At 66.6% G+C, this 26,110-nt stretch overlaps 4 protein-coding genes across 9 annotated transcripts; 3 read left to right on the plus strand and 1 right to left on the minus strand.

Annotated features, from left to right (window-relative positions):
* Nucleotides 1-276: 276 nt before the first annotated feature.
* On the minus strand, nucleotides 277-1,560 carry TIMM10B (translocase of inner mitochondrial membrane 10B). Its single transcript, XM_080374871.1, has 3 exons — nucleotides 1,427-1,560; nucleotides 1,066-1,161; nucleotides 277-984 (listed from the first exon to the last, which is right to left on the minus strand). The coding sequence occupies exons 1-3, from the start codon at nucleotides 1,463-1,465 to the stop codon at nucleotides 715-717; spliced, it is 405 nt and encodes a 134-aa protein (XP_080230997.1). The 5' UTR covers nucleotides 1,466-1,560; the 3' UTR covers nucleotides 277-714.
* A 28-nt stretch (nucleotides 1,561-1,588) lies between these two features.
* On the plus strand, nucleotides 1,589-9,922 carry ARFIP2 (ARF interacting protein 2). Of its 3 annotated transcripts, none has more exons than XM_080374868.1 (9): nucleotides 1,589-1,715; nucleotides 3,177-3,284; nucleotides 3,461-3,569; nucleotides 5,620-5,730; nucleotides 6,755-6,870; nucleotides 7,123-7,344; nucleotides 7,669-7,826; nucleotides 7,937-8,111; nucleotides 8,438-9,922. In XM_080374868.1, the coding sequence occupies exons 2-9, from the start codon at nucleotides 3,186-3,188 to the stop codon at nucleotides 8,591-8,593; spliced, it is 1,146 nt and encodes a 381-aa protein (XP_080230994.1). In that variant the 5' UTR covers nucleotides 1,589-1,715; nucleotides 3,177-3,185; the 3' UTR covers nucleotides 8,594-9,922. The 3 variants fall into 3 exon arrangements, with proteins under 3 accessions (XP_080230994.1, XP_080230995.1, XP_080230996.1); XM_080374869.1 differs by lacking the exon at nucleotides 5,620-5,730 and adding an exon at nucleotides 6,629-6,676; XM_080374870.1 differs by lacking the exon at nucleotides 5,620-5,730.
* A 1,440-nt stretch (nucleotides 9,923-11,362) lies between these two features.
* Nucleotides 11,363-15,049, plus strand: LOC308058693 (uncharacterized protein). Of its 2 annotated transcripts, XM_080374890.1 has the most exons (5): nucleotides 11,363-12,162; nucleotides 12,255-12,526; nucleotides 12,599-12,669; nucleotides 12,758-12,923; nucleotides 13,738-15,049. In XM_080374890.1, exons 1-5 carry the CDS (start codon nucleotides 11,876-11,878, stop codon nucleotides 13,779-13,781), a joined length of 840 nt encoding a protein of 279 aa, XP_080231016.1. In that variant the 5' UTR covers nucleotides 11,363-11,875; the 3' UTR covers nucleotides 13,782-15,049. The 2 variants fall into 2 exon arrangements, with proteins under 2 accessions (XP_080231016.1, XP_080231015.1); XM_080374889.1 differs by having other exon boundaries at nucleotides 12,255-15,049.
* A 3,791-nt stretch (nucleotides 15,050-18,840) lies between these two features.
* Nucleotides 18,841-24,746, plus strand: TRIM3 (tripartite motif containing 3). 3 transcript variants are annotated; one of them, XM_080374882.1, is made up of 11 exons: nucleotides 18,841-19,003; nucleotides 20,494-20,731; nucleotides 20,925-21,076; nucleotides 21,163-21,343; nucleotides 21,566-22,289; nucleotides 22,371-22,474; nucleotides 22,551-22,718; nucleotides 22,790-22,970; nucleotides 23,515-23,585; nucleotides 23,679-23,819; nucleotides 23,990-24,746. In XM_080374882.1, exons 1-11 carry the CDS (start codon nucleotides 18,873-18,875, stop codon nucleotides 24,140-24,142), a joined length of 2,244 nt encoding a protein of 747 aa, XP_080231008.1. In that variant the 5' UTR covers nucleotides 18,841-18,872; the 3' UTR covers nucleotides 24,143-24,746. The 3 variants fall into 3 exon arrangements, with proteins under 3 accessions (XP_080231008.1, XP_080231009.1, XP_080231010.1); XM_080374883.1 differs by having other exon boundaries at nucleotides 22,790-22,958; XM_080374884.1 differs by having other exon boundaries at nucleotides 18,866-19,003; nucleotides 20,555-20,731.
* The last annotated feature ends 1,364 nt before the right edge of the window (nucleotides 24,747-26,110 follow it).

Here is a 26,110-nt window from a genome sequence, read left to right on the forward strand (position 1 = left end):
TCCAGCACCTCCTTGCTCTGCCCAGGGCCAGAGTTGGCTGCACTCCACGAGGATGCTTCTGCTACCTCCTCGAGGAAGGACTCGCACCTGCAGAGCCACAACCTGCAGCCAGTTCCGATGCCAACAGCCAAAGTGGGGACAAAAAGGCTCCCAGAATGAGCAACACTGACCCTTGGCACCAGGGAGAATGGCCCATGCCCCTGCAGGGTGCACCACCCAGTAAGACCAGAGGAGCCAGGGCTCTACTCACCCTCATGATGCGTTAGTAGCAAGACATTAACAAAAAAACCATTTTATTAGCCCTAGGAAACCGTTTCCTAGAAATACAGGCACCCCAGTCTAGAGCAGGAAAGCCCAGCATGGGAGCCATTAGGACAGAGTTTAGGTGGGATCCCACCCAACCGGAGAGCCAGGCACTGTGATTTCTTTCTTGGTGCCCCCCGTGCACACTGTTGGCCCCACCAGGCACAGAACAGACTTGAGCACTGCCACGAGGTTCTTGATGCCGACGCATAGAGGACACAGATCCACAAGGCTGGGTCTTAGTGCAGGGCAGATCTGCTGTTCCAGACCACTGGCAGCATGCAGAGGTCCAGACTGCGCTGCAGTGCTGAGACGTTACTTCTCCCACTGGTGATGCAGGGCCTGGATCCATCCTGCAGCCACCCAGCCCACCGCTGCTGCCAGAAGGCACAATCCAGATCAAGAGCCATGCTATGTGCCAGTGCCTGGAGCCCCCTGCAAGGGCTCACCAGGGTCTGGAGCTGCTGGTGGGCCAGGAGAGGGGTTGGGGCCCCCAGCCCCAGGCAGGGCAGTTACTGGCGCTTGTTTCTCCTGGGCTGAGCTCTGGGATGCTGGGGCTGCACCGGCCTCATAGTCAGCGACACGGCGCTGCATGATGGAGGGCATCAGTGCCACGTAGGCACGCATCAGGCGGTGGTTGGAGTGGACCAGTTTTCCAGCACAGCTGTCGAGGCACGTCTCCTGCAAGATGGGGAGGATCAGTGCAGCTCGCAGTGGCCAGCCCTGCCAGACCCAGGGGCTCTGGCCACCCCGGGGCCTCACCTCACGCCCAGTGAGCAGGCGGTAGTTGAGGTTGGAGACGCAGTGCCGGAAGCAGAGTTCGGTCATCCGGTTGTAGACCAGCAGGAAGTCCCGCAGCTGGAAGAGAGGTGACACCGGCACATGCTCGCTCACACCGGTGCCTGTCCCAGCCAAGGCAGCAGCACCTCTGGGACCCCCACCAACCCGGGGCTCCACCAGCTCAGCCGGCCCGACTCCGGACCCCAGCGGAGCCCCTGCATCCCCACCGGCCCCCCCAGCCCCGGGCCCCACCGACCCCTGGCCCCCACCAGCCCCAGGCGCCACTAGCCCCCCCCCGACCCAAGAGCCGAGGCTCCCGCCAGCCCCAGGCCCCCGCACTCACGCTGCGGAGCTGCTGCTGGTGCTCGGCCGCCGGCTCCATGCCGCAGAGGCCTGCCAGGCCCTGCCGCTCTCGGAGGGGCCCCACCACCGCGGGCCGCCCGGCCTCCGCAGCGGCGCTTCCGCCGGGAGGGTCCGCTTCCGTCCGGCGCCGCCGGTGACGCCACTTCCGGCCCGTCTCCCGGCGGCCCTCGCTCGTGGCGTGACGCGGCTTCCGGCGTGCCCGGGACCGAGACGGAGCGGGGCTGTCGACCTCCGGGCGGGGGGGCCCGGCCGCGGCCGGGGCGGCGCAGGTGGGCGGGGGACGGGCCGGGGCTGGCGGTGGAACCGGGGGCCCGGAGGGGCCGCCGGGAGCCCTGGCAGGGTGAGCCCAGCCTACGGGACAGCGACGGCCGGGGCCGGGCGCTCCGCGGCGGGGCTCGCAGCACGGGGCCGCGGCGGGGCCCCGTCCGGGACGGCCGGTTCCCGGGGCGGCCGTGCCGAGGGCAGAGCAGCGGGAGGGCTGGGGACGTGTCTGACCTCGCGTCCCGCCCAGGACGGGGTCTGGGGGGGTCCCGGCCCCCTCGCCCGCGGAGCCCCCCGCCGGGCCCTGCGGCCCCTCCCCGGCTGCACTGGGCTGCAGCCGCCCCAGTTCGAGAGGGAGCCAGCTCAAGGCCGTCCCTCGGCGCCGGGGAGCGGGGAGGTTTGGCTGAGAGAGACTGGGAAGCGGGGCCGCCGTCGCAGCCTCTGCCTCTGGCCGCCTGCCCGGGCCTGTCCCGCCGCGCTGGGTGCTGCGTCTCGCCGGCTTTGTGCGGGACCGGCTCTACAGACCTCCTGCCAAAAGCGGCCACTGGTGCTGGCCGTTGCCCCGGGGCAGCCGGCTCTGCCGACCGGCAGCTGTGTGGCCTCACAGCCAGGGGCGCTGGGACCCAGAGTCCCGGCCCTGCCAGCTGTAGCTCTTCCCACACTGTCATCTCCCCGGCTGGGCCATCGCGGTTCCCCTTCAGCCAGGGCCCTCTCCCGGGGGTCCAGCCGTTGGGGCAGTGTCCCCATCTAGGTAGGCAGGTAACGGAGCGTGGGGCTGTTGGATCGGGCCGGTGCTCAGGTGCCTGGCATCCTGCCCTGGAATGTGCTCTGACCGGTCTGGGTGCAGTGGGGCCCATGCCACTCCCCCCTCTGGTGTTTGGCCTGGCTGCGGACGTGGCTCTTGGCTCTGTTCTCCTGGGCTCAGGGCCAGGAGCTGCTGTGCTGCAAAGCCTCGGTTTTCCTGAGGCAGGGTCTGCCACCCAGTCCGGACAGACGGACTGCTGCTGTACCCAGAGATTCGTGAGGGGTGGGGGAGTGCCATCTTGTTCAAAGGCATGCAAGCAGTGGGTCAAAGGGATGGGAAGAACAGCGCAGGATGGCTGGCAGCTGCTATACTCCAGGCTTGTGAGGAGTGGGGCTGGGGCTGGCTCCTCTGGGACATGCAGCTCTGCTGGGAGCTTGCTGGGAGCCAGGGTGGCACATCCCAAGGGACCGCTGTGCAGTGTCGCAGTGGGCAGTGACTGCAGGAGGCCCCTAGGCAGGTGGCAGAGGCTGCTCAGTGCACAAAGCTGCCAGTGCAGCATCAGCTGCCTGCTGTCCTCTGCCTGCTAGCTGGCCATCGCGAGCTCAGCCCAGGCCTTGGTCCTGTGGAGTCCTCGCTTGGAAAGCCCAGGGACCCTGGCCTCAGGGGGGTGGTCTCTATGTTTCCATGGTCCCCAGGCTCCAGTGCAGTGTTTGTGTCCTTGCAGGCCCTGAGGATGTCGGATGGGATCATGAGCAAGGCTGCCACCATGGAGATTCCCATCAGCAGCAATGGGGACACGGGCAGCCTGCCGGAGGATGACAGCTTGGAGCAGGTTTGTGGCTGGGGCCAGGTGGGGACGTGCTGGACCCGCGGATGTTGCTTTCTGGGCTGCATGGGGCTGTGCCACGCTGCTGTGCCCCAGGCTGTATGCATCAGGGCTGTGCTATTCTCTCTGCCACGTGCTCTGGCTCTGCGCCTCAGCTGCCTGCGCTGCTCCCTCTGTTCCAGGACCTGCAGCAAGTGATGGTGTCGGGGCCCAACCTCAACGAAACCAGCATCGTATCTGGCGGCTACGGGGGCACAGCAGAAGGCATCATCCCCACCAGCACCATCAAAGGTAGGCTGGACCACAGTGCTGGCTTGCGTGGATGAGGCTGGGGCAGTGGAGGAAAGCTGGGGCTGCCTGGCAAGGGCAGTGCTGCTCCTTGTGCAATGGCAGAGGTGGGAGGGAGAGGCTTCATCACGGGAAGGACGGCACAGCTCATTTCCTCACTGGGCCGTGGAAGCCTACAGGGAAGGGAAGGAGTTATGCTTCTCAAGCTGCAGGGCCCAGGAGCCTGCCCCCTCTGCCAGGCCATGGTCTGCAGTGGTGCCGGGCAGGTCTCGTGTGGGTCTTGTGTGGGTGCATGGGCAGTAGCTCTGTCTCCAAGCTGGACTGTCGCCTGGGCCCTGGGGTGTGTCCCTTCTCTGGTCCTGATATGCAGTTCTGCCTCAGCCTGGCCGCTTGGCACAATGCCTCCTTCCTTCCTGGGAAGGCAGCTCCTGCCAGCACAAGGCAGCTCCTTCCCTTTCTTTCCTGCTGGGCTTGGGCTCTGCTGACAGGCTGGCACACATGTGCCCCTGGCAGAGCCTGGCAGCCTTGGAGCGAGGGGCTGCCACTTTGCTAATTGTGCTCCTCTCGTGCTCTCCATGCACAGGAACTAACAGGGAGGTACCACAGGAGGGCTGAGCCACAGGCACTTCCCTGTCTTGCAGGCATGGGGTCTCCCACTGGGGAGGGTCCTTTGCATAATGCTCCCGGGGCCAAGGGCTGTGGCTTGTGGCACCTGGGTTTTGTGCCATGCTGAGGTGGGGTGGGTCTCGAGTCCTTCCTCCAGTGAACAGGAAGCTCTGGGGGTGCTGGTGCCAGCAGTTGTGCGACGAGGACGGGAATAGCTTGCTCGTGGCAGGATGAGACAGGGTGGCTCTGAGCCCCCTGTCTCCACTTACTTTCTCTTCTTGTTGCTCAGGCCAGTCCTGGAGTTGCAGATGCTCTTGACAGCAAGGCATGGCTGTGAGCATCCTGCCTGCCAGGCGGTGGCATGGACAGGCATTCCACAGCCCCGGGGCCCTGCTGGTGCCTGCACCCCCCTGGGATCACTGTCCAGGTCCAGTGGGTCTGTGATGATCATCAGTGGTGATGGGCTGGGTCAAGCCAGCACTGCTGGGGCAGCTCTGGCACAGCCATATCCCTCCTGGTCCTGTTTCACACAAGTTTTTGTCCCCTGACTCTTGCTCCAAGCAGCTGTTCCACAGCAGGCTGTTGCTCAACCCTGGGCACTCTGTGCCATGCTGGGCCTAAGCGAGTGGATTTGCACAGGTAGAGGGAATGTATGCATTTGCTCCCGGCCTGCTGTGCCAGAGCAGCATGGGTGGGTGGCAGGAGGGGGCATGCAGGAGTGAAATAATGGACTCAATGACATATCTATATGATCCTAGTTGAAGACGCTTTACTTAAGTTTCTGCAAGCTTATATACAATTTTCATATTCGTACACACATCACACCTTAATTCTGTTGGTTACATACCCTGTTCAGACACTGCTATACTAATTGGTTAAAATTAACTAATTGGTTAAAGGCACACAAGCAGTTAGTCCCATCTTTAAAATTGTTGACATTCCTGCAGTTATCAGCTCCCAGCTCAGCTCCTGTTTTTCTGCCTGCTTAACTGCCAAAGATCCCGTTTTCTTTGTTCTCAGTGTCTTTCTCACAACCTTGCGGCCTTGCTGAGCAGGCAAAGCTTTTAATCATATCAAGCTGCTAAGGCAAGAGTGAGTTTTGATAGGCCACATGTCCCTTTTCTTCCAAATACGTTGCCACAGGGGCATGTGTAGTGGTTTCTGTCCCCATGTCTCTGTCATGCCAGGCCTGTCCAGCTCTCAGCTCACAGGACACAATGGTGTCAGCTGATGGGATGGAAGGAGTGGGGAGGGAACGATTGGTATGGGAGGTTGCCGTCTGGCAGCCAGCTGTGCCTTCTGATTTCACTTCACACTCATCTGCTCCCATTGCTCTCCCCTGCTGCCATCCTACCCGCACACTCATCCTCTGTCCTGCCCATTCCTGCCCCCATGCCTGTCACACCACCCCATCTCCTCTCACCCCTCTCTGCTCGACACCTGCCAGCCCCTCCATTTTCAGGCTGTCTTGTCCAACCTCACCCACCCCGAGGACCATCCGTCTCCCCCAGTGCATCTGCCGCCAGCAGGATGGCCAACCAGGGTGGTGCTTCAGCAGGTACTGTGGCCATCTGGCCCCTGGCTGGTGCTCCACAGCCCCCCAGCCTGAGCTTGGGCTCCTCACCCTGGGTTTAGGGCACCTGGTTAGTGCTAGGGTCCCTCGGGGCACCTTCACAGAGATGGCTGCAGCCCCATGTTGCTGCCAGCGTGCAGGCAGGCGAGCCCGCCGCTGCAGGAGGAAGAGCTTCCCAGTGCTCACCTCCCATGGCAGCTGTAGCGGGGTGTTTGTCCCAGTGCTCTGGGGTAGAGGGTGGCGCTGCCAGGGCCCTCGGTGGCTCAAAGGTGAGACCCAGGTGGTGCCTGATTGTGGGAGGTGGTTCCTGCAGTGAGGAGCCCATGTGTGTGCCTCCCCAAGGTGCTGCCGGTCGCCATCTCTGCCCTGGGCTGCTCAGTGAGGAGGGGAGTTGGGCAGGATGCTGCTCAGGGCTGCAAGGAACAAGTTGGGAGGCACCGGGGCCCGTCTGTGAGAGCAGACGTGGCTGGGCTGGTGGCAAGTCAGCCCCAGGGCTGGTTCCTGCAGGCAGGCTGAGGTTGCTGCCTTCCTTGCCGGGTTGGCTGCCAGCACTACTGGGACCCTGCCTGGAACACTCTGGAAGGGCTTGTGGCAGCCGGTTCCCTGAAAGCACGCACGAGGCATCAGGTCATGATGCCAGCAAGACGGTTAACTGGTGTGCAGCAGTGCAAGGCTGGCTGGAGCCTGTTAACGCCAGCAAGGGAGAGCTGCTCCAGCCCAGGGCCTGAGCAGGGCAAGGTGCCTGGCACTGTGCTGCAGCAGGTGCAGCAGCAGCTTCCTGGACAGGAGTGGGTGCTGCTTGGACCATGAGTCTGTTGTACGTGGGCTTTGTCAAGCCCCACTGCAGCCCTGTGAAGCCCTGTGCTTCTTGCACTGCCCTTAGTGCTCCAGGCAGAACCACGGTGCCCTGGGAGGACACCATTGCTTTTGGGTGAGCAGCCTGGCTTGTGCCCTCGCACACGCTGCTGCCTTGCTGAACTGATGCCACACAGGGCTCTGTCTGTTCCAGGCTCTGGGCTGCACCAGCCCCACCCCAGCCCAGCCACTGGAGGAGAGGAAGTCGTCCGTGGCATCGCCGTGGAGAAGTTTGATATCGTCAAGAAATGGGGTATCAACACATACAAGGTGAGCTGCTTCTCGAGACCATCAGGATAGCCCAGCTGGCTGCCAGGGGCAATGCAGGAAGCTCAGAGTTGGGCCAGTCCCTGCACTAGGGGTGAAGGAGTAGCAGGAGGTGGAGGATGCCCCCAGGGGTCTCCCCGCAGAATTTGCAGAGACAGCTCTGCAGCTTTCTGCTGCCCATAGCAGCAAGGCATGCTTTGTCCCTGTCAACCAGGCACCCGGGAGCTCCTGATGCCTCTTTCCCTTGCCCTGTAGTGCACCAAGCAGCTGATCTCAGAGCGGTTTGGCCGGGGCTCCCGCACCGTGGACCTGGAGCTGGAGACGCAGATTGAGCTGCTCCGGGAGACAAAGCGCAAGTACGAGTGTGTGCTGCAGCTCGCACGGGCTCTCACCAACCACTTTTACAGCCTGGTGCAGACACAGCACGCCCTGGGGGATGCCTTTGCGGACCTCAGCCAGAAGTCTCCTGAGCTGCAGGTATGCCCACTGGGGAGATGGCGCATGCCTCACCTCTGCCTGTGCTGCAGCCCCTCGTGCCTGGGAAGGAGAGCTAGACACCCAAATCAACCTTGGGCTCTGCAGCACAGCTGGGGGCGGCTCTCTGCTCCACAGCACCTCAGGTGCGTGAGGAGGAGGAGGCTGGGGATAACTATCCTCGGTGAAGGCTGTGGGGCCAGGGAGAGCGTGAAAGGCCGTGTCGCAGCACCTCCTAGCAACACCTGGGGCCAGGCTGATTCTGGGTGTGTGGGAGGAGAGAGGGGGCCTTGCTGGTATGGACCCTGACTCATCCTCCTCTCCCAGGAGGAGTTTGGTTACAATGCGGAAACGCAGAAACTGCTCTGCAAGAATGGAGAAACACTACTGGGTGCTGTCAACTTCTTTGTCTCCAGCATCAATACGCTGGTGAACAAGACCATGGAGGACACGCTCATGACAGTCAAGCAGTATGAGACAGCCAGGTAGAATGGCGGTGTGGGCTGGGGCTGGGTTCGTGACAGGTGCACGGCATTCCCGGGGCGGGGGATTGCAGGGCTGCAGCGGAGCTCTGACACCGGCTGTCCCTACGCAGGCTGGAGTACGATGCGTACCGCACGGACCTAGAGGAGCTGAGCATGGGCCCTCGGGATGCCAGCACCCTGTGCCGGCTGGACGCGGCCCAGAGCCAGTTCCAGAGTCACAAGGACAAGTACGAAAAGCTGCGTGCTGATGTGGCCATCAAGCTCAAGTTCTTGGAGGAGAACAAGGTGGGGCTGGGAAGGGGCCACGGGGCGCAGAGTGGGGGTCTGCCATGCACCAGTTGTGTCCCTTGGCTGTGCTGCCTTGCAGCCGCCTGCCCAAGACCTGTCTTTGGGTGGGCAGCACCAGCGGGGAAGGGCAGGGGAGCACCCGTCTCTGCCCACCTCTCATTGTGGCTTCTGCCGCACGGCCTTCTCACAGCTTTCAGCTTTTGGGGGCTGTCAGCAGCAGCACTGACCTCCCGCTCCTGCACTAGGTGGGGGCCATGTCCCTGCTGCCTGCCCCTTCTCCTGGTGCAGGCTCACGGCGGGCTGACCCCTCCTGCTCTTCCCAGATCAAGGTGATGCACAAGCAGCTACTGCTCTTCCACAATGCCATCTCTGCCTACTTTGCTGGGAACCAGCAGCAGTTGGAGCAGACCCTCAAGCAGTTCAACATCAAGCTGAAGACCCCTGGTGCTGAGAAGCCCTCCTGGCTGGAGGAGCAGTGAGCCGCCCCCACCGCCCCCCTGTGTGCTCTGGCCACGGGCACCATGGACCTGAATTGTGACCTCTGGCCGCTGGCGTGGGGCTGGGCCACGTGCTTGGGGGTGAGCGGGGGATGCAGCCTGGGCCCTGCTGCAGCCAGGGGCTGCCCGCTGAGCACGGGAGGGGGTCTGGTTTGGCAGGGAGCGGGAGGCTGCAAGCAGGGCCCTGGTCCTGCCTGGGGAGAGGAGCCTGGGGAGGCTGGGGCGCTCCCCATCCCACATCTCCCCTTCAGGGCAGAGTCCAGCCCTGCCTGGCTCGTTTGCACTCTCTCCGCACAGACCCCTGGCACTGCACGATGGCTGGGAGCCCCCCCTGCCTCCCGGCACCCCTGTGGGCCATCAGACACCACCTGCGCCGGGCCCGCATGCCCCAGACCCCACTGCACACCCTGGGGTGGGACAGGACGCCCCACAGTTCTCCCTCTGCCAGCCCCCAGGGGCAGAACAGGAGTGCAGCCCCCTGCCCCGGGCCTCCTCCCTGCCCACCAGGAATAGCCCTGCCCTGCCGCCTTCATTTCCAGATGAAGACGAAGCTATGGAGGGGCTGCGGGTTCCCACCCGCTGCAGCTGGCAGCCTGGGGGCTGGGTCCTGCCTTCTCTCCCAGCTTTGGGGTTGCTGCAGCTCCCTCCTGGCTGATCCCTGGTGTTTCCCAGGCAGCTGCTCTTGCACTCCCCCGCCAAGCTGACCCGGGGGCCACCCCCCCAGCCTCACACTACACTCCCTCATGCGCAGGGTGGGCTGTGCCGGCTGTCTTTGGGCCTACAGCATGGCTGTCCTCCCCTCCGCATCCCCCAGCCTGGGCTGTGCTTACCCGGTCTTTGGTGGGGGGCCCTGTGCACTGCTGCTAGCCAGGGGTGGGTGGGCAGGTGCTGGCCAGGCACGGGTCCTCTCACCGCCCTGACGCTTGGAGGCCAGATGGCTGCCAAAGTGGGGACTCAAACCAAGGACCAAACGCCGGCCGCGTCCCAGGAAGGTGCATGTGCATGCCTGCGTGCGTGTGCAGAGGGCACGTGTGCCGAGGGCATGTGTGCCACGTGCAGCAGTGCCAGGGCCTTGGCCGGCGTCCCAATGAGAGAGCTCTGTCCTGCTCCAGCTGAGTGTTGCTTCCAGCCCTGGCCACATGCAGCACTTGGGCACTTTCTCCTGAGACAAAACAGTTATGTTTTTCTTGCTAATTTAATCCCTGATAATTTAATATTAGTCTGGATCTGACAACCCCTCCCCCCGCCTTTCCCGGTGAAGGTCTTCCCTCCCTACTTGTGTAAGACTCCAGAATAAAACGGTACGGATCACTCTGTGTGTGGAGCTACAGGGCTGGTGGCTGGCTGTGGGCCTGGGGGGCGGCGAGGTGAGGCTGGCCCTTCCCATGGCTGTGGGCTGGGGTCCTCCTGCAGCTGCCCTCTGGGGGGGCAGCAGGGGCTGTGCCCCTCCATCCTCCTCCCCACTGCCAGCACTGGAGCGAGGGGGCGTTGGTCCTCGACCCCCTGCCCACTCTGTGCCCAGGGCCAGAGGCACTGCTTGATCCTGCTTGCGGGCAGCCTCGCCCAGATTGGCGGTCCCGGGGACGTGTCTCTGGGGAGCTCGGGGCTCTTCCGGCCCCATCCTGCCCTGTGGTAGGAACGGGGCTGCCGGGGGCCGACCACAGGCAAGTCCCCAAACCGCCCCTAAAACAGCCGGGGGCTGGGGGTCGGGCTGGGCCAGGAGCTGGCGCTGGGAGGGCCCGCGGCCGCCGTGCGGCACCTGGGGGGGCCGGGCGAGTGAGCCGGAGGGAGTGCCGGGGAGTGCTGCGTCTGGCTCGGAGGGGCGGGAGAGGGCTCCATCCTCCTCCTCGCTCCCTGGCCGTGAGGAAGAACTTTACAGAGGGTGGCGGAGCGCTAGGACAGATGGGCGGTGGGGTCTCTCTCTGGAGACGTTCAAACCCGCCTGGAGGCGGCCCTGGGCAGCCTGCGCTGGGGGAGCTGCTGCAGCCGCGGTCGGGCTGGGCAGGCCCCTCCAGCCCCGGCCGGGCTGTGACCCCGAGACGTGCTGCTGTTCGCCGAGTCCTGGGGCGACCGGCCTGGCCCTGATGCCCGCAGCCGTTCCCCCCGAAGCACCGGCAGGCACCGGGACCCGGCTGCCGGGACAGCGCCGCTCCCGCCTGGCAGCCAAATGCGTGGCCTCAGGGGAGGGGGCTCGGCGGGGCTCGTTTCCCGGGGACGGGCGGGGGGTCTGCTGCTCCCGGGGGAGGCCGGCGCTGCCTGTCACCGCAGTCCCGCCGGCCGCACCGGGGGCTCGGAGGGTCCCACGGGGTGGACGCCTGCAGCGGGGCCGGGGTGCCCGGGGTCCAACCGAGTGCTGCACCCCCCCAGGAGGGCAGCGGGCTGGGCATCCGCGGCCCCGGCGCTGCCCTCGGCCGCCAGCCCGGGGTGGGACGGGACCAGGGCGGGGCGGGGCGGGGTGGGCCGAGCCGAGCCGCAAGAGCCACGGGGCGGCCATTGGCCCCGGTCCCATCCCGCCTCGGTCCCATCCCGGCCATTCCGGTCCCGCCCCGGTCCCGCCCCGGCCATCCCGCCCCATCCCGCCCCGCCATCCCATCCCAACCCGGTCCTGTCCAGGTCATCCCGGTCCCGTCCTGCCCCATCCCCCCCGCGGTCCCATCCCGGCCCGCCCCGGCCATGGGCTCCTCGCGCCGCACCGCACCGCCGCGGCCCCCGGGGCCGCCCCCCCGGCGCTGCCCTCCCTTGCCGGCGGCCGCTGCACTGGGAGATGGTGCCCGCGGCGCGGCGCGGGCGCGGGACCGCCGCTCGGTCTGGACCCGGCGGATCCCCCTGCCGCCGATCGACCTGCCGCGCCTCCGGCTGCTCTTCCGAGAGCCCCGCGGGGCCGACCGGGGACTCCCCGCCGCCCTGACCGCCCCGTGCCCACCCTCCCCCAGGCCGCGCTGCTGGAGCCCAAGCGGAGCCTTGCCGTCGGCATCTTCCTCCAGCAGATCAAGCGGTGAGAGCTGCTGCCTCCCCCGGGACGCCCCCTGGAGACCCCGCCGACCCCCGCCAGAACACTGCCCCACCCGCCCGGGAGACACCCCAGCTCTGGCAACCAGTACCCCCGCCCCAGGGCCCCTACAGGGGTGGTGGGGAGACACCCATGTGATACATCCCCCCTCCCGGGTCCAGCCCGTGGTGGGGGCAGAACGAGAGCTGTCCTCACGGGGGGGGGGCCCGTCGCAGGGGTGGGAATAGGGGCTCTTGCTGCTCTGGGCACCAGGCATGGACGCGGACGGGTGCGTGCTCCCACCGTGCCCACTGCAGGTGGTCAGGGTGTCCCTGCCCCCCTGGGAGGGATTGAAGGGGTCTGTTGGCCGCCAGCGGTTGTTACCCCACTGCGGGGGGTGCAGAGCACTGCCCATGTTTCTGGGCCGGGGGGATCACCAGTGTCTGATGTGCCCCCCCAGGCCCATCCACCAGATTGTGCAGGACATCCAGGAGGGTGTCGGGGTCCCTGAGGGGCAGAGAAGCTGCTGGAGCTGTCCAGAATGCTGCTCAGTTCTGCAGAGGTGAGGGCTGGGATCAGAGGGGGGTCCCTGGTGCCCCCCCCGACCCCCCACCTCTGCCCACAGGTGTCCCAGCTGCACTTCTTCCCTGGCAGCCCCCACCAGCTTGCTGACCCTGAGCTCTTCATGCTGCTGCTGACAGAGGTGCCCAGGTGGGAGCCAGGGGGAGGCAGGTCCCGTGCACCAGAGGGGTCCCGTGCACTGGGGGTTCTCACGACCCCACCCGCTCACCCTGCACTTGCCCCCAGCTACACCCGGCGCCTGGAGCTGCTGGTGCTGAAGGAGGACTTCTTCCCCCAGATCAGCACCCTGCACAGCTCCATCCAGACCCTGGCGGACGCTGCTGTCTGTGAGCAATATCATGGGGGTGCGCTGAGAACCATGGGGGGGGGGGGGGGCACTAACCCTGCCCCTGCTCATCTCCCCAGCCACTCCCCAGAGCTGCTGGAGTGTGAAGAGCTGCACACTATCCTCCACCTCATCCTGAGTGTTGGCAACCACCTGAACTCGGTGAGCCCGTGGCACAGGGGCCCTGCTGCCTGCCCCCACTCCCCCCTGGCACAGCAGGGCCACAGCAACTCCCCTGCTCTGCTCCCAGGGCAACTATGCTGGCGGTGCCACCAGGTTCTGCCTTGCCTCACTACTGAAGCTGCCCGATATCAAGGCCAGCAAGCCAGGCATGGACCTGCTGCACTTCGTGGCTATGATGAGGCGTGGTGGGGCTGAATTTTCTGGGAGGGCAGCCATTTATGGCAGAGCTTCTGGTCCGTGCTTGGAGCGGTCTTTTCCCTGGTGGTGGTCCTAAATGGAAGGTGATCCCTGTGCACCGCCGCAGCTCCCCTCCACAGTCTCATCCCAGTCCCCTGCCCACTGTCCCTGTGGCAGCACCCACAGTCTTGTGGTCCTTGTCGGGGTGCCAGGCTCGCTCCCGGGCTGCAGCCACCAGCCTCTGCAGGGACTGGGCTCTGCAGCAGCTCCTCTGCCCACCGGCTACCAGCATGCCATCACTGGCCCATCCTCAGCTGCCTCCCCATGCTTGGGAGCCACAAGGTGCCACCGGAGTGGGGTTCATCAGAGCAACCCCATGGCTGCAGGCACTGTGTGTCCCTGGGGAGACACTGCTCCCTCCTCTGCCCTGTGCAAGGTCACTGCCCTGACAGCGATGTGCCCGGCTCGCATGCAGGGGTGGCTGTTTTCCCTGTCAGGCAAGCTCCCGTGTGGTTTTTCCCATGCTTGCCCCTGCTGCCACCTCCTCACCTTCCTGCTCTTGGTTTGGGCTTGTTTCTCCTTGGCTGGGTACCACCCTGTTGCCACTGCCATAGCGCCCCCTGAAGTCCCCCGTGCCTTCAGGGATGTTTTGGCCCTTCCTGGCCGTTCGGTTATGGGTGCTGGTTCAGGTCAGTCCCGCAGTGACCTGGCAGCATATCTAGCTGGGGATGCATGCCCCAAGCTGTCCCCCAGCCCCGCTGCACAGATGGGGAGTCACCTCCACCCATTCCACCAAGATCCAGCTCTGCCAGGGCCCTGTGGGATGCCCCTCGGCCATGTGGGGGCTGATCGCTGCCCCTCTCCCCGCAGGAGGCAGCCAGGGTGGACAAGAGCCTGCTGGACTTCCCCAATAAGCTACAGCATGTAGGCCCAGCCTCACGGTAAGGGCATCCCAGCACTGAGCTGGGACCCTGCCCTGGGGGCTGGCACCCACCGAGGGTGGGAGTGGAGGGGTAGGAGGGGTCCTGGCTGCAGTTTGCATGGAGGGGGGGGGCGGGGCAGAGCATCGTGGCACAGTGGGGGATGGGTGACCCGGGTATGTTGGCAGGATTGAGGTGGCAGAGGGGGAGGGGGAGCTGCGGCAGCTGGCGGGGCAGCTGGTGGGAGCACAGAGCCTGGGCACGGAGGGGCTGGGGCTGCAGCTGCAGCCCTTCCAGTGCACGGCTGAGGAGAGGAGGAGCTATGCAACACCTGGGATGCACTGGAGCAGATGCACCACGCTGCAAATACCACCCTTGATTTCTGCGAGGATGCGGTGCCCCACGGCTTGCAGGAGCTGTGTGCTATCCTGCACAGCTTCGCAGGCCAGCTCCACACTGCCGCGAAGGTACCAGCCCCTGCAGCCCCATCGTGTGTGGGACCAGCCCCGGCTCTGCCACCCTGCACCTGGCTGGCCCTGACGCTCCTCTGCCCCACAGGAGAACTGGGTGCAGGAGCAGGCTCAGTGCTGGTGGCAGCAGCTGGAGCGGGACGGGCTGAAGCGCCGCTCCGTAGCCATGTGCTCCACGTGGGACACGGCCCCCCAGCACGCAGAGCCTGGCAGCCCCTTCCCGCTCACACCACAGCATGGCATCCACTCCCTGCACCCTACTTCCGAGCCCTGCCTGAGCTTGACCCCCCAGGACAACCGGCCTGGTCCCCCAGGCTGCTGGAGCCCCCGCCTGCCCCTGGCTCTGCAGAGTCCCACCTGGTCACCTGGAACCCCCCTGGCCCTCCTCCGGCGGCACACGGAGCCGGCACTGCCACCCCTGCCCATGGTGGGGGGCTGTGACCAGCCCTCCCTGGGCACCCCGGCCAGCAGGCATGGGGGGGCTTTTCGAGCCCAGTCCTGAGCTCAGGCTGCCGGACCCCCCTGCCCCAGTGGCAGCCTCAGCCCCCTTCAGCCTGGCCAGCCTCTTCAGGCAGAGAGGGGCCCAGAGGGGTCTTGAGTGCCCCCCACCATCCCCAGCCACCCCCACTGAGGGCTCTGCCCTGTGTGGCTTCCTCTGGCGCTTGGCTGGTAGGAGGGGGTGCTGGGCCTCCCCTAGTTGAGGTGCTGCAGGGCTGCCACATTCTGCTTTTGTCCTTCCCCATTTCCCTGCTCCCCTCTGGTTTCTTGTGGTAATAAAGGCTGAGGATCTCCCTGGCTGCCTGCTCAGGACCTGGCTGCTGCGCTGCCCTGCCTGGCTGTCACACAAGGCCACGGCGGTGCCTGGCTGCCTCCATCCAGCACAGCACAGCGTGGTGCTGGCCCTGCTGCCCATGGCTGCAGCTCCCTGCCTGCCGCCCCCATGCCACGGCTGTGCCACAGTGCCTGGCACTGCAGCTGCAGCAGCCGTGTCCCCGGCCCTGCACTGGACAGTGTCCCCACTGAGCAAGCCATCCGCCAGCCCCATCACTATGCCCTTTGTTGTGGGGCTGGTGCTGGCCGTGCCGGGCACGGCTGCAGATGCCCTCCGTCGCCATGGCTGGTTCCCTCCATCCTGGCAGCGGGTCCTGGGGGGCTGTTGTGGGGGGCCCAATGCAGCCTGGAGCGTGACCGGGGAGGGGAGTGGAGCCGGGGACCCCGGGGGTCTCTGGTGCAACCTCCTGCCCGAAGCAGGGGCAGCTGTGGGGTCAGACCGGGCTGCTCACAGCCTCATCCAGTAACGCCTTGGAAAGCCCCAAGGATGGAGGCTGCACAGCCTCTCTCGGCAACCTGCTGCAGTACCGGACGGTCCTCACAGGGCACAGGCTTCCCACTGTGCCCGCCCAAAGTTCTCATTTCAGACGGTGCCTGTGGTGTCTTGTTCTCCTGCTGTGCACCCCTGTGAAGAGCCTGGCTCCGTGTCCTCGGTAAGCTCACTGTCGGCGCTGGCAGCTCACTGCGAGGTCTGCAGCCTTCTCCCCTGAAGGCTGAGCGAGCCCCGGTTCCTCGGCAGCTCCTCACAGGGCAGGTGCTCCAACTCAGCGGCCGGCCCCGAACTCGCTGCAGTTTGTCCAGGTCTTTCCAGAGCTGGACATGGTGTCTGGATGCGGTTTAGCAAGGGCTGAGGAGAGGGGAGGAGAATCCCCGGCCCCGGCCTCCCGGCAGTGCCCCCATTGGCACCGGCCGGGGTTCTGCCGGGCTCTCCTGGCTGCCGGGGTGCCCTGTGGCTCGTGCCCAGCTCACTGCCCACCCAGACCCCCAGGACATTTTCCCTGGAGCTGCTTCCCCGACCCGTGCTGTCGCAGCGGTGCTCTGCTTCCCGGCCCTGGCGTTTGTCCTCGCTGCATTTCACGCGGTTCCCTGCGGCTGCCCTTGGGGTGCAGTCCTGCCCTCGAGCGTGTCAGCTGCTCATCCCCCCACACCCCCGGCTGGTGTTGCTTGTGACCATGAGGAGCGCGTGACCATGAGGAGCGTGCACTCTGGTCCTGCACGGGCCGTTGCTGAGGCTGCTAAGCAGGAGAGGTGCCCGGGCTGGCCCCTGTGGTGCTGGTGCTCGGCTTGTCACCAGCCTCCAGGCAGAGCACAGCTCCCGAGCCACAGCCCTCTGAGCCCGACCCTCCAGCCTGGCTGTGACCCACCCCCTGTCCAGCCCCCCAAACCGTAACACCCTGCCTCGGGTAAGACGATTGTGGGAGAAGGTGCCAAGAGTCATGGCTGCTGTCACCTGCGGCCACTGTTGCTGTACCACAGAGGGCAGACAAGGCGGTTGGGGGTGGCTTCACCTGGGTCACCTCCCAAGGCCCCACGTGGCTGTGGCGGTAGTGCCATGCTAGATGGCAATAGTGTGAGGTGGGAATGTCACCCAGCCGGTTGCTCTGTGTGGTTGGGGCCAGGCCGTCCCGCAGGGCCGCCGCACCCAGGGGCAGTGCCAGCTCAGGGACCTGAGCACCCCACCTGCACCGGCGGCCCTGCGCTGCGGCTGCTTGCACGCTTGCACGTGGGTGTGTGCACACCCCAGGGCCTGCTGCATACCTGGAGCCCACCTGCCTGCCAGTGGCGCGCCGGCACACGGCACACAGCAGCAGCACGGTGCGCAGCCAGCCCCGGCGCCGCCGCGGGGATCCCACCAGACCCTCCATCCAGGATGGCTCCCGGGGGCAGGTGAGGTGGTGTGTGCCAGGGCATGTGGCGTGTAGGTGGGGGACAGTGGCACCGCAGATTCACCCCGAGGGTCACCGGGTCACCGCCCTTGTGCCAAAGGAGCGGCAGAGAGCAGGAGGGCACACACAGGCAGGGCACGGGTGTGCATGCGTGTGCAAATGGGCACGGGAGCGTCCCGAACACGGGTGAGAGTGCATACCTGCACACGTGGAGCGTGTGCACACAGGCGCAGTGTGTGCAGCCCTGGGAGGGCAGGAGTGCACACACACTGCACAGTGTGTGCACACACCCCCACCCCCCACCCCCCGCACAGGTGGGTGGGCGTGCACACGGGCACTGCCTGCACACTTACACCATTGCACGGCAGGGCGGGGTGGGGGGTGGGGGGGGGCATGCACGTGCCCCGGCTGCAACCCCCATTCAACCTACTCGTGGGCTCTACCCCACCCGTGTCCGTGTCCTCGGGACAGCCCCGGCCCCCACACTTAGGGGTCTGCCAGCCACGAGCCCCCACACTTTGAGGGCTCGGTGGGGGGACACGACGGGTGGGATGCGGTTGCCGTGGTGACAGCCGGGTACCCCGGGGATGCAGGGGGGCGCGCCCGGAGCCCCCCCTACTGCAGAGCCACAGCCCGGACCCCACCATTCGCGGTGAGGGGGGGTGCTGCTCTCTTTCCCCGGTTTCCCACGGGACCCCCCGCGCGGGTCGCCCACTCGGGAACGGCGCCCCGGTGCGCGGCTCCGCGGCGCCGTTCCCGAGTGGGCGACCCGCGCGGGGGGTCGCATGCGGTCCTGGGGGTGGTGTAACAAGCGTGTGCACCCCCGCTGGCGGCATGGTACGGTCCGCTCTGGCAGCTGCCTCCCCTGCCCAACCCTGGCGCAGTCCCCGCCGCGCCGCGCCGAGCCGTGCCGGGCCGAGGATGCGCGCTGCCGGCCCTCGGCGGGGGCTGGGGCGAGGAGGGGGCTGCGGGGGGGGTGAGTGGGGCCTGGAGGGGGGACACACACGGGTGGGGGCGCCTGGGGACAAGGACACGGGGTTGGGGGGCGGGGGGACAAGGCGTCAAGGGGGAGAAGGAAGGCGGGGGGGCGCGGGGATGGGCCCGCAGCATCCTCACGGTGGGGCCCGCGGGCGCTGCCCCCTCTCCCCCGCCCCGTGGCGGTGCCGGTGGGGGGGGGGGCGGTGCCGCACAATGGCGGCCGGGGCGGGGCCGGGGCCTGGAGCGCGGAGCCGCCGCATCGCCGTGAGCAGGGCCGTGGGGCGCGGGGAGGCGTGGGGCAGGGGCTGGGGGCCGTGGGGCAAGTAGCAGATGCTGTAGGGTAGGGGCTGGGGGCCGTGGGGCATGGGGTGGGTGCCACAGCGGAGGCAGGGAGTGGGTGCTGTGGGTCGGGGAGCAGATGCTATAGGGCAGGGAGGTGGATGCTATGGGGCAGGCAGCAGGTGCTGTGGGGCACGGGCTGGGTGCCGCAGGGCAGGGAGGTGGATGCCATGGGGCAGGCAGCGGGTGCTTTGGGGGAGGGGGTGGGTACCACGGGGCAGGCAGGGGCTTTGCATGTATGTGGTCCAGTGCTGTGGGGCAGAGATGTTGTGCACCCCGCCACTGGGATGCAGGGCAGAACTGTGGGTCGCGGATGTGTGTGGGGCTGGGCCAGGCAGCTCTGGGGCTGGCTTGGGGCACCCAGGGACCATGGGCAAGGTCCCGTCCCCCCCTCCCCGTGCATCCTAGAGCATGTAGGGCCAAGGGCTGTGGGGCAAGCACGCTGCTGTGTGTCCAGCATGGGGCAGGTGTGGGGCGTGATCTGGCAAGGCTGGGGGCTTTGGGGTGCAGTGGAGCTGCCTCGGCCTCGCTGACCCTCCCTGCCCCCAGGCTGAGCACCGTGGGGCCGCGGGGACGCCGCCATGGCCAAACGGGAGGCCAGCGCCAGCCCGGTGGTGCGGCAGATTGACAAACAGTTCCTGGTGTGCAGCATCTGCCTTGACCGCTACCGCAACCCCAAGGTGCTGCCCTGCCTGCACACCTTCTGCGAGAGGTGAGAACCCAGCCCCCCACACCCCACTGTGTGCCCTGCTGCATCCCCGCTGCATCCCCACTGTGCCCCACTGCATCCTTGTTGCACCCCACTGCAGCCCCACTGCATTGTCACTGCGCCCGACTGCATCCCCCCAGCATCCCTGCCGTGCCCTGGGGCCCCACTGCATCCTGACTGCACCCTAGTGCATCCCCACTGCATCCTATTCTGTGCCCGCTGCACCCCACTGTCTCCCCAGCCCCGCTGTGCCTTGCTGCAGCCTACTGCGTCCCCCAGCTTGCACCCCTCTGCTGCGCCCTGGGCCCTGTTGTGCTCCTCCCGGCACCCCCCTCGTGCAGCCCCTGCAGGAGGGTAGCTGGAGTCCCCGCACCCCTGACATCCATGCTGCACCCCACCATGTATCCCCAGCACTCCCTGCCTGCACCTTCAGCAGGGGACGGGCTGGGGCCGCTGTGCCCCACGGCACCCCTCCTGCACCTTGTTGCACCCACGCTGCCTTCCAGCTGTACCCCACTGCATGCCCCAAGCATTCCCCAAACCCACAGCGAGAGCAGAGCTGCCCTCCCCACGTGTCTCCCGTCACCCACCGTGGGGCAGCCAAAGCCCCCTCTGCCCCCAGGCCCCCCCACAGCTAGTGGTGAGCCAGGGCCCATCGGCACACTCATGCCCCCCAGCCCTCCCCAGTGAGAGATGGGGCTGAGCCCTGCTGTGCCCCAGGGGTGGGGAGCTGGGACCCTGGCACTCCGCAGTCACATTCCCCCCAACACTTGCTTGTGGGGGGCTGGGATCCCCACTGACCTCACACCCCCCAGTTCCCTGTAAGGGCTGCACAGCCTGTCCCTGAGCCCCCCACCCGTCTTGCCCCCATGGCCTGTAGCAGCCGGGGCTGATCAAATAGTGGTGCCCACCAGTGCCAGGGGGCTGGGGGCTGTGGCTGCGGTGGGCAGTGGTGGACTCTCTACTGATGTCTGCTCTCTCTGTGCCTCCCCAGAGACCCACCACCACCCCCTCACCCCCAGCCTGGCCTCTTCTGTCTGTCTGTCCATCCACCCCTCCAGGTGCTGGCAGTGGCTCCTCATGGCACCATGGTGCAGCCCTCCTGTCCATCTGTCCTGCCGTCTGTCTGCCCCTCCATCCCCCACCCTTGTTCCTGCAGCCCGGTGTGCCGCAGCATAGCCCTCCTGTCCATCCGTTCGTCCCACCAGCTGGCTGCCTCCCTGGCCCTATGGCTGTGCTCCTGCCCCATGCACCCCGATCCCTCCTGTCTGTCTGTTCGTCTCACTGTCCGCCCCTCCAGCCTGGTCCCTCTGCTATTGTCCTGCGCACCCTGATCCCTCTGTCTGTCCATCCCGCTGGCTGGCTGCTCCCCTGGCCCTCTGCTCCTGCCCTGCACACCCCTGGCCCCGTCTGTCCATCCGTCAATCCTTCTGTCCCAGCTCCCTCCCCCACTGCGTGGGTCCTGACCCTCTGGTTGTCCCCGTTCACCCCAGGTGTCTCCAGAACTATATCCCGCCCCAGAGCCTGACCCTGTCCTGCCCCGTCTGCCGCCAGACCTCCATCCTGCCCGAGCGCGGCGTCGCCGCCCTCCAGAACAACTTCTTCATCACCAACCTGATGGAGGTGCTGCAGCGGGACCCTGAGAGCTGCGGCCCCCACCCTGGCCGCGGCCTGGACCCCGTCAGCGCTGTCACCGGACAGCCTCTCTGCTGCCCCAACCATGAGGGCAAGGTGGGTCGCCCCTGCAGGTGGGGGGACTTGGGAGAGGCTCGGGGGGCCGTGGGTATCTGGGGGGACTGCAGGGGCTGGGGAGGGGGTGCAGGGATCTGGGAGCACTGTGGGGTCTTGGGGGGCTGCTGGGCCGTGGGGGAGGTGCGGGTATCTGGGGGCGCCGTTGCAGGCTGCCCTGAGTGCCCGTGCACAGGTGATGGAGTTTTACTGCGAGCCGTGCGAGACCGCCATGTGCCGTGAGTGCACCGAGGGGGAGCACCGGGAGCACATCACCGTGCCGCTGCGCGATGTGGTGGAGCAGCACAAGGCGGCCCTGCAGCAGCAGCTTGATGCCGTCAGAAGCAGGTACAGGGCTGGGGGCGCTGCTGGGGCCAGGGCGCTGCTGGGGGTCCCCTCCAGCAGTGCCCACCCTGTGCCCGGCTGCCCTGCAGGCTCCCACAGCTGGCAGCGGCCATCGGGCTGGTGTCAGAGATCAGCCAGCAGCTGGTGGAGCGCAAGAACGAGGCGGTGCTGGAGATTGGCAGCACTTTCGAGGAGCTGGAGACAGCGCTGCGGCAGCGCAAGGGGCTGCTGGTGCGGGACCTAGAGGCCACCTGCGGGGCAAAGCAGAAGGTAAAGTGCCTGCGCCGCTGTGCCCTGCGCCACTATTCTCTGCACCACCATGCTCCTGTGCCGGCATCCCTCCCCTGCGCCTGCCTGCCACCCCAGCCCTGCCGGTGCCAGCAGCTGGGCTCTGGGCGCAGGGCCATGGGACCAGCTGAAGCTGTGGCCAGGGTCGGGGTGCCAGCTCGGGTCCCAGCCCAGCGGTGAGGGTGACCTGCCCCATCCCGGCAGGTGCTGCAGGCACAGCTGGACACCTTGCGCCAGGGTCAGGAGAGCATCCTCAGCAGCTGCGCCTTCACTGAGCAGGCACTGCACCACGGCACTGCCACTGAGGTGCTGCTGGTGAAGAAGCAGATGAGCGAGCGGCTGAGTGAGCTGGCCAGCCAGGAGTTCCCCGAGCATCCCCATGAGAACGCCCAGCTCGACTATGTGGTGGAGACTGAGGGTGTCCGCAAGTCCATCCTCAACCTGGGCGTGCTGATCACCACCAGTGCCACAGCCCACAAGACGGTGGCCACTGGTGAGGGGCTGCGGCATGCCGTGGTGGGGCAGCCCTCCTCACTCAGTGTCACCACCAAGGACAAGGATGGGGAGCTGGTGCGCAGTGGCAGTGCCAGCCTGCACTTCCAGGTGACAGCGCCGGACGGTGGCGCGGCCGAGGCGGAGGTGCAGGACAACAAGAATGGCACCTATGAGCTGCTCTACACACCCCGTGCTGAGGGCGACTTCCTCCTCTCTATCCTGCTGTATGGGCAGCCCATCCATGGCAGCCCCTTCCGCGTCCGCGCCATCAAGGCCTCGGACGTGCCCCCCTCTCCTGACGACGTCAAGCGCCGTGTCAAGTCCCCCAGCAGCGGGCACATTCGGCAGAAGGCCGTCCGGCGCCCCTCCAGCATGTACAGCAGCGGCAAGAAGAAGGAGAACCCCATCGAGGATGAGCTCATCTTCCGTGTGGGTGAGCGGCAGGGGCTCCCCGGGGGTGGTGGGGGCTCCCCGGTGTGAATGGGCCCCCCCGTGACCCCCAGTTTCACCGCAGGAAGCCGTGGCCGGGAGAAGGGGGAGTTCACCAACCTCCAGGGCATCTCCACCTCCAGCAGCGGCCGCATCGTGGTGGCTGACAGCAATAACCAGTGCGTGCAGGTAGGGCCCTGGCCCCGGCCCCGGCCCCGGCGCACCCTCCCACCTGACTGACACCCCCCCTGCTGCCCCCTCCCAGGTGTTTTCCAACGAGGGGCAGTTCCGGCTGCGTTTCGGGGTGCGGGGCCGCTCCCCAGGCCAGCTCCAGCGCCCGACTGGTGTCACCGTGGACATGAATGGGGACATCATCATTGCCGACTATGACAACCGCTGGGTCAGCATCTTCTCCCCCGAGGGCAAATTCAAGGTGAGGGGGGAGCTGCCGGGCAGGGGGGCTGCAGCTCCATACCAGGCCCTGACGACCCTCCCTGGCTGCAGACCAAGATTGGGGCTGGGCGGCTGATGGGCCCCAAGGGCGTCGCCGTGGACCGCAATGGCCACATCATCGTGGTGGACAACAAGGCCTGCTGCGTCTTCATCTTCCAGTCCAATGGCAAGCTCGTCACCAAGTTTGGGAGCCGTGGCACGGCCGAGCGGCAGTTTGCAGGTACACTTGATGGTAATACACCGACTGGCAAGTCCCCTCTTCCTTACTGCATGCCTTTGGCTTCCCGCTGTGCCGGAGCCGGGCTGGGACGGTGAGTACAGCACACCTCGCTGACAGCGGCTGGTGCCCCACCAACACTAGGACGCCTGGGGCTGGGCTGAAGGCCCTGGGTTCAGGTCCTGGGCTCTGGCTCTTCTTTCAGGCTCAGGTTTGGGTTCAGGGCTCTGGGCTGGGCCTCTGGAGCGAGACTGGGGCTCTAGGTTTGGGGCTCTGGTTGTGGCAGCAGGCTTTGTCCCTGGGGGTCGAGGCTTTGGGGTCTTGGCCCATCTCCAGCGCTGATACCACTGTGGAGCTGGGTGCCCCCCCAAGCCATGGGGGGCCGAGCACTGCCTGCGCTAACCCCCTTGTGCTGGCCTCACCGGCTGCTCGCGCGGCACTAACCACACTAACCGGCCACCTGCTGTGGGACTGAGGGGCATCCCTCGCTCTCCGCGGCGCTGGCACTGGACCAGGCCCCCCCATCCCTGGCTGGGGCTGAGCCCCCTCCTCTCCCCAGGACCCCACTTCGTGGCGGTCAACAACAAGAATGAGATTGTGGTGACCGACTTCCACAACCACTCAGTGAAGGTGAGTGCTGACGTGGCCACCGGTGTCCCCGGCTCCGTGCCATCCCCGGTGCTGTGTGCCGGGGGAGCCCACGGTGACCCCCGCTCTCCCCAGGTGTACAATGCAGATGGTGAGTTCCTGTTCAAGTTCGGGTCCCATGGTGAGGGCAATGGCCAGTTCAATGCTCCCACTGGTGTGGCTGTCGACGCCAACGGCAACATCATTGTCGCTGACTGGGGCAACAGCCGCATCCAGGTACTGGCACTGGTGCTGCTGCCCCCGGGGCTGCCAGTGGGGATGACGTTTGTGTCCCAAGCGCTGAACCGTGCGCAGGGCAGGGGGACAACCTCCATTGGGGCAGGGAGTCCCAGGGCAGCGGGGCCATGGGGGACGGTGGGTGCAGCACATCTCTACCCACCCCACAGGTCTTTGACAGCTCGGGCTCCTTCCTCTCCTACATCAACACGGCTGCTGACCCCCTGTACGGGCCGCAGGGCCTGGCCCTCACCTCTGACGGACACGTGGTGGTGGCTGACTCCGGCAACCATTGCTTCAAGGCCTACCGCTACCTGCAGTAGCCGCCACGGGGACAGGGATGGGGATGCGGACGCTGCCAGTGCTGCCCACGCCATGACAGGGCCTGCGGGCCCCTGGGAGAGTACCCACAGCGGGATGCCCTAAGCAGTGGCTGCCCCACAGCCCTCACTGCCCCGTGGCTCTCGCTGCCCCCCAAGCGCTGCCCCAACCTTCATGTGCACTTTATCCTGGGGGGCAGCCAGGCCCAGAATGGGGGCAAGGACGGGTCCAGCTGGGGTGGGGGCTGCCTGGGGACTGTGGCCGAGCCCTGCCTCTGGCCCCACAGCAGGCCCAGCAGCCCCACTGCCCCTGCTGCCAGGGGTCCTGGGGGCATGTGGGGCAGGAGGAGCCACCAGGCAGAGCTGGGGGCTGTGCGCACTGCTCGGGGCTGTGGGGCAGCTGCGGGGCAGCCAGTCCCGGAGCTCCTGTGCCCTACAGGGGCTGTCCCCCCCAGCCCTGCTCCCCTGGCACTGTGGCCCCGCTCCCCCAGCTCAAGCCCCAGCTGTGGGATGACCACGCGTGCCTGCCTGCCCCACAGCGGGGCTGTGTGGGGCTGCCGCCGTACGCTGACAAATTGTATGTACAAAATAAAGTATTCTGGAAGTACTCTGTCCCCCAGTGCTGCCAGCCCCACAGCAGGGGGAACAGATGGTGGGAACAACGGCAGCTCACACCCCACGGACCGACTTTGCGGCTATGGCACCATGTTCTCCGGGGGTCCTCACCAGGTGCAGTGGTGGGTGCCCCTGTCCTGGGGGCTGGGGGGCATGGGCAGGGGTCCGGGACCAGGGGAGGTGGGACCTGAGCCAGGCTGGGTGCTGCTGAAGCACTCTTGGGGATCCCCAGGCTGTGGCAGGACCCCCATGCCATGGCAAGACCCCCAGGCTGTGGTGGGACCTTGATGCTGCAGCGGGACCCCTGTGCCATACTGGGACCCCAGTGCTGTAGCAACATAGTGGGATCCGGAGGCCATGGTGGGACCCCAGTGCTGTAGTGGGACCATGATGCCACAGCGGGACCCCTGTGCCATGGTGGGACCCCCAGGCTGTGGCAGATACTGGCAGTGCCAGGCCGGGCAGGGATGGGCACAGTGTCTGGAGCTCCCTGGCAACGCTGAGCACCTGCCTGGCACAGCCTTCTGTCAGCTGTGACCCTGACCCGTGGCGCAAGGACAGGGTTGGAGTGGTCCATACTGGGAGCGGGAATGGGGTTGGACTGGCCCATACTGGGTCTGTGCTCACCCTCCCCACGGGGAGGGGGGTGAAAGGGGGGCCTTTCCCACGGGAGGTTCACTCACACACAGGGGCTGCCCCCCCAGGCTATGGGGCACATAGCTGCAGGATGTGCGCCCCACATAAGGGTGTGCCCCACCGGTGGCAGCCCCCTGACCCCCAGCACCGTTGCCAGCTGCCCGCGCCTGGCTGCCTGTCCAGGCCTGTCCGTGCCCATGGCTCGTGGCCAGAGCAAACAGGCGCTGTGGGGCCAAGGCCCTTCCCAGCACTGGCTGCTGGGAAGAGGCTGGGATGGTGCCAGACCCCCCTGCTGCACCCCCAGCCCTGGGCAGGCCGCTGGGGGATAGCGTCTTCCCCACCCCACCACATGGAAGGCTGGCCCCTGGCCCCACCCTGCCACATGGGGGGCTGAACCCCAACGGGGTCTGAGCCCCCTCCCCAGCCCCACTGCATAGGAGGCTGAGCGCCACCGGGGTCTGGGCCCCCTTCCCTTCCTTGCCACATCAAAGCTGAGCCCCCTCCCCAGGGCTGAGCCCTGTCCGTCCAGGCCCTCTTGGAGTGGGACCCTCACCCTGTCCCTGCCACATCAGTGGCTGAGCTCCCCCCGCCGGAGGCTGAACCCCCATGTCAGGGGCTGAGCCCCGCTGGAGTTGGACCCTCGCCCCTGTCCCCTGCCCCACCACAGTGAGGTCTGTCTCTAGCCCCACCACACTGGGGTCTGACCCCCATCCCCCCTGT

This window comes from Falco punctatus (assembly GCF_963210335.1).
Source record: "Falco punctatus genome assembly, chromosome: 2".
NCBI lineage: Eukaryota > Metazoa > Chordata > Aves > Falconiformes > Falconidae > Falco > Falco punctatus.